Source organism: Alexandromys fortis, unplaced genomic scaffold (genome assembly GCF_014885135.2).
Source record: "Alexandromys fortis isolate MF-2015 unplaced genomic scaffold, M_Fortis_MF-2015_v1.1 scaffold_364, whole genome shotgun sequence".
In the NCBI taxonomy this organism is placed as follows: Eukaryota; Metazoa; Chordata; class Mammalia; order Rodentia; family Cricetidae; genus Alexandromys; species Alexandromys fortis.
The window spans coordinates 350,202-356,201 of record NW_026068245.1 but is presented as its reverse complement, the minus strand read 5'-3'; the positions used below and the strand labels follow the sequence as shown (position 1 = coordinate 356,201).

General features: G+C 40.7%; 1 protein-coding gene across 2 annotated transcripts in view; it reads left to right on the top strand.

Annotated features, from left to right (window-relative positions):
• The window catches only part of Hnrnpm (heterogeneous nuclear ribonucleoprotein M), a 51,289-nt gene that overhangs the window by 16,530 nt on the left and 28,759 nt on the right, over positions 1 to 6,000 (top strand). For both annotated transcript variants that reach the window (XM_050131261.1, XM_050131262.1), the window contains exon 2: positions 456 to 625. In XM_050131261.1, coding sequence (XP_049987218.1) covers positions 456 to 625 — 170 coding nt within the window. The remainder of the gene's footprint in view (positions 1 to 455; positions 626 to 6,000) is intronic.

The window sequence follows — 6,000 nt, the reverse complement described above, 5'->3', positions numbered from 1 at the left end:
ATATATAATGTATACAATATTCTGTCTGGCCAGAAGAGGGCACCAGACCCCATTACAGATGGTTGTGAGCCACCATGTGGTTGCTGGGAATTGAACTCAGGACCTTTGGAAGAGCAGGCAATGCTCTTAACCACTGAGCCATCTCTCCAGCCCCCGAGCCTGGGTTCTTGATAGGTGGGTTTGTTCTCATGTAACTGAGACTGACCCTGACGCCTTTTTCTAGATGTTGGGATTACAGGCATGTACTACTGCCAGTGTGTGTGGGGGGGTGTGACTAGGTTATAAGGCATGCATAATTGCAAATATCTGCTCTGTGGAGACCTGCATTTGGAATGATCCAAATCAGAACCAGAATTGGCCTCTTGTCGCACATAACTGTGTGGGATTATAAATTTGGTACGACAGATAGTGACTTTTCCTTGTACTAACATAGAAACTTTTTCTCTTGAATTCAGTGAAGGAGAACGACCTACACAGAATGAGAAGAGGAAGGAGAAAAACATAAAAAGAGGAGGCAATCGCTTTGAGCCATACACCAATCCAACTAAAAGATACAGAGCCTTTATCACCAACATACCTTTTGATGTGAAATGGCAGTCACTTAAAGACCTGGTTAAAGAGAAAGGTAAAGGCACTGGTGATGGAGTAGGGTAAGAAGGTTGCTGTGCCATCCTCTGTGGTTGATCTGATTTGGTTTGTTTTTTGTTTTGTTTTTGTCAGTGGAAGCTGCTCTAGGAAGAGCATGTGTTCTCTTCAGGTTTAGAGCTACCCGTAGGTCCCCCACCCTTTTTTTGTGTTCATGCCCACATGTTAAATAGGGTGATTTATATGGTCCCTTGACCTATACAAAATGATTTTACTGGCCTAATATGGTTATTGGGACTTCAGTTAGGGTTGAGGGGAGTGTTACTATGTTAAGGACAATTACCAGAATCTTCACATTATTTTGTTTGTTTTGTGTGTGTGTGTGTGTGTTTTAATTCTATCTTTTAAGTTTATTAAAAGTCTGGCTAAGAGATAGTTTTAAATTCTGTGGGTGTCCTAAGGTCAAATTTTGGTGCCTGGAATGTCTGTTGCTCAGATTCTAAACTCTGCAACGGGATCTTCTGCTTTAACTTAAGCTCTTCTCCTCTGAAGTCAGAGATGGGCAGTAGGAGAGCTCAGATCATCTGTGCATGTGGTCCATGAGAGTATATGGTATCCTGGCCCCAGGCATCCAAATCAATCCTGGCCTAAGTAACCAAGGGCCTCTGCCACCTGGAGGTCCCAGGGGACCGCCTTGCCTCTGCACATTGGTGCATCGCCCTCTCCTGCACTGTTTGCTCTTGTCCTCCTTTCCTTCATGATTCTTAGCCCTGGTAGTGGCTCTCAGGACTGAAAAGATTGCAGGGTAGGGTGCCGTGAGCTCCTGTTCTCACCCAAGGGAACCTAGGATCAAATCACCCTTAATGGAGTCTCTTTGAAGGACTGAAAGGTATTGGTTTTCTGGAACATTCATAATGAAGAGAGATTTGAGCTTGATTTGTCGAATGATTAATTTCTAGTGACAAGATGCCACTTGGAAGGCCCTTTGGTGTGTGTACTGGTGCCCCTGCATTGAGTTTTGAAACTGAGTGGCCACAGCCATCATTATTCCATTACTTACTTGACCATAACATGAAAGAAGCACTAGATACCGTGAACCTTCACAGTCACATGTGCTGCTCCCATGTGGTATTTCTCAGATAAACAGATGGAAAAATGTTTTGGTGTGAGATTTGTTCCTGCCTTGATCAGCCAAATCATTCCTGCCAATCCTCCTAGAGCAAGAGTGGAGTGTCTTTGTCTGAAGGGAGTGTCATGTGGCATCCCAGATACAGTGTTCTTGGTTCTTTGGGACTGCTGCTTTAACACAAGCTTAGAATTTCTGTATAGTACAGTTGGATCTCATTCGAATTAGTTTTCGGGATAAACCCAAATTTGTGTTCTTGTGATTTGGTTGAGCCACTGAATTGCTATGTCCATTGATAATAAGGTATAGTAGTTCCAAGAACCAGGAATGTGGCTTTGAAAATGCCACATTAGAGTTTTGTATGCGATTGCAGGCCAAACTACTTTTTCATTTTTAGGAGTGTGTGAACCAGTTTTGGGACATGATGGATAAAGTAGGTACATTTTTTACTGCTTTATCATTCAGTAATTCAGTTTTGGAAGCCATGAAGCTGGTAGCAGCAGCAGACATGACGTTTCTGGATGTAGAAGCCGTTCACCTCAATTTACTATTTTGTCCTGTATTAAGTGTGGAGCCAGCCTGGTGGTTTACTTGGATCCTTCCAAACTGGTTCTCATATTCCCCTGGCATACTGCCACGGATGCGGGTGCTCCTCCCTCTCAGTGTACTTTTGGTGGTGTAACTCAGAATTACAGGTGTGCAGTAAATCTTGTTTTTATTGAATGTTAAAATGTTCTTGTTTAGCCCTCCCCTGTACAGGTTAAACTGATTACTCTTCTAAGTAACTAACAGTATAGGATTGGGAATAAAGTGATTCATAGGAGAAAGGTTAATTTTTCTATAGTAACATTTAGGTTTAGTGTGCGAAGTTTAAAGACATGTACTATATTTACATATGTATGGCTTCTTAAATGTTCTTGTTTTCATTATGAGATTTAAAGGCTTTTATTTCTGTTTGATTTTTAAAATATGTTACTAGTTTATCTGTCCTTCCTTGTCTCTCTTTTTTTCCTGAAATGGTCTCACTGTGTAACTGGCTGTCTTGGAACTCATTGTGTGGACCACAATATCCTCTGTGGAGACCATAGAGCTCCAAATGCCTCTGCCTCCAGAGTACTGGGATTAAAGACATTAATTTAATGTGTTGTCAGAGAGTCCTGTGTTTTTGGAAAGTTTAAGTAGCAGATAGAGGTACTTAAACCCTAAAAGGATTTGTTTCATAGTAACCATAGCTGAACAGATCACAGAGATATGAGCTGGTGTAATCAAAGCAGTTTTTCTAATCTGCAGCCTACCCTGAGACTCTGTCCTTCTGGAATAAGCGGAATAAATTAGTTGTCTTCACCTCCAGTCTCTGTCATTGCAAGTATATTTAATTTTTACCTGCTTAGCAGCATTTTAGGGTAGTCTGTTAATGATCAGGTAAAAACCTGGTCAGTACACTTTCCCCTTGGAAAGTGACACAAAACTTGTTTGGTGCTGTGGTGAAATCACTATTGCTCATTTTTAAGACAAGATTCATGGAGAATGTTTTTTGTTTTTCTCTGAGCTATGCAGCTGTTTTGCTCAACTCCTATCAATGAAGGTCCTGTGTAAAGATACTGTTTTTGTACCTTACTCTTTGCTTGAATACCTGCTTCCTGCTCCAGGGTGCAGGGTGTCCCAGAAGAACAACATAAAGGTTTATTTGACCCCTTTTTTTTTTTTTTTTAAAAAAGACAGTTTCTCATATATCCTAGGTTGCTTTGGACAAGTACTGTGGTGACAGGTGGCTTCCATAACTTGAGCATCCTTTTTTAATGGAGGCATTACAAGTAATAAATGTTTGTGGCACCAGAGAGTTCTTGATTTGAAAATACATTTGGGAACCATTTTTACATGAGTTTAAAATAGAGGTTAAAGAACTATGTTTGAAAGAACTTTCATTGTCCGTAGCTACTCAGAAAATGGGATATTGTCTTAAAAGTATTTCACTGTAAGGATTGGGTACCAGAATGAAGATTTCTTTTAAACAAAAGGCAATTTATCTTTATTTATTTTTCCATCTTAAAATAATGTTGTCTGCCTGGTGATGATGGCTCCCATCTTTAATTCCAGCACTTTGGAGGCAGAGGCAGGTGGATCTCTTGAGTTTGAGGCCAGTATGGTTTACAGATCCGAGTTCCAGGGCAGCCAGGGTTACATAGAGAAGCCCTGTCTTAAAAAAAAAAAAAAAAGAAAAGAAAAACCACACACAAAATAGTAATACTAATGTCTTAAGTTAACTGGAGGAGCACTTAAAATCTTCAGAATGAAGGCAGTTGGGTGTTGGGCTTCTTGTTTCCTGGTCTGCCTAGTGAGCTAGCAGTGTGGAGTTGGGGCAGCTGCCACTCAGGCAGGACTCAGCTGCACTGTTGAGCAGTGCAAAAAGCGAAGTGATATAGTTTACTCTCAAATCCTAGTTTAACAGCAGTCAGTTTAGTTTGTATAAACAAAGATTTCTTTAAGCTTTTAATCCATCTGTTATTATTTAATGATCATCACTTTGAGTAATTTCAGATTGCTGCTGACATAAAACCGAGGCCCAGAGGGCATGTAGTCCAATAGAAAGCCTTTCCTGGTTCTCTGCAATAATTTGCATTGTGGGTTGTTGAGGCAAAGCTGCTTTCAATTTCATTCAAGTCCCTGCCCAATGCTCTTTTTCATATTTTCCTGATGGAAATTGAGCTGTTATTTTGTAAGTACTGCTGTGGTCCCCAGCAGTGTGGAGCTTTCCTCCGCTTGTTACTGTAGAAAGTTTGTGCTTATCATCGTGTACTTGGCTCCGTCATCTCATTGTTGTAGAGAATGGTTTCCCATATTTGAAGTTGTCTCCTTTTTTTCTTTTTGAGACAAGGCTTTTCTGTTAGACCAGACTGGCCTTGAGATCTACCTCCCTCCAAGGGCTAAAGGCATATTCCCAGCTAATGTTGTCTTTATGAAATGTATCTTTAATCTGTGCGATTTTCCTGAATGATTGATACTAAGAAAGCATGCTCATTGGTGTGTCTTGGTTTTTTTATACACACTTCTCCCCCCACCTTTTTTCCTTTTTTTAAAGAAAAGGTATTCACATAGGGTGGTACACCCCCCGTAATCCTAGCACGTGGGAGGTGAATGCAGAAGGATTGAGAATTTATAGGCATGAAACCCTGTCCCAAAAAACAGCACAAGGACTGGCTCTTGAATCCCCACAACTAAAATACAGTAATTTCACTGGTCCTATAAGGAGATGGCAGAATCCTTAGAAGCTTACAAGCTGCAGAGGCAAAAAATGAGATTTTGCCATAATCAAGGTGGGAGGCAAGGACTAACCTACCTAAGGTTGTCCTCTGACCTCCACAGAGGTGCCATGGAACACATTCCCCAACTCACACTAGTGTGTGCGTATGTACACAAACATACAAAAAGATTCCAAGAAAGTTGAAAGGTCCTAGGTCCAATCCCTAGATTGGACAAGCATACACACATGTATTTTCTTCAGGAAAACTTTGGTTTCTGTATTCTCATTTTTTTTATTTAGATACTTTGACATTTAAAGCTGCAGTAGATTTGTCTTAGCAGTCTACCCTTGGGATTCTGTGAGTTCTGTCCAAGTTGGTGATCAAGGCGCTGTAGCATTTTTCAGTAACTTTAAGTTCCACTTGTGAGACTGCTGCTACCCTGATTTACCTCCTGATTCTTTAGCTGACAAATTCTGCTTTATAATCTTGTGGCTAAGGTGTACTGACTACACAAAACAAATATTTGACATACTAGATAGAACAAAGAGACTGTTGTCTTGGGGGGGGGGGATAGTTCAAGACAGGGTTTCTCTGTGTATCTCTGGCTGTCCTGGAACTCACTCTGTAGACCAGGCTGGCTCCAAACTCACAGAGCTCTGCCTGCTTCTGCCTCCCTAAATGCTGGATTTAAAGGTGTATGCCACCACCGACTGGCTTCTATTGTCTTTTTAAAAGCTTTCATGATTGCCTTCCTCTAGAGAAGTGAGAATTACAAGCAGGAGTAACATGAAGTGGTATCCAGATTGGTATATTACAAACTTGTCAGGATCATAGTAATTGCTGATGGTGCCCCAGTTTAGGAATACTTATTTCTGACACACAGAGAAAACATTTCTAAGAGGGATTGTTTTTTAATCAAACTTTAGAGCACATGATTGAAGCTGGGTGTGTGTCATCACTAGAATGTCAAGTGGAAAAAGCTATAATTTTCTTATCTTGGTATTTTGTTAAAATGGCTATGACTGTGGAAAAAGTTGGCTTTGGACT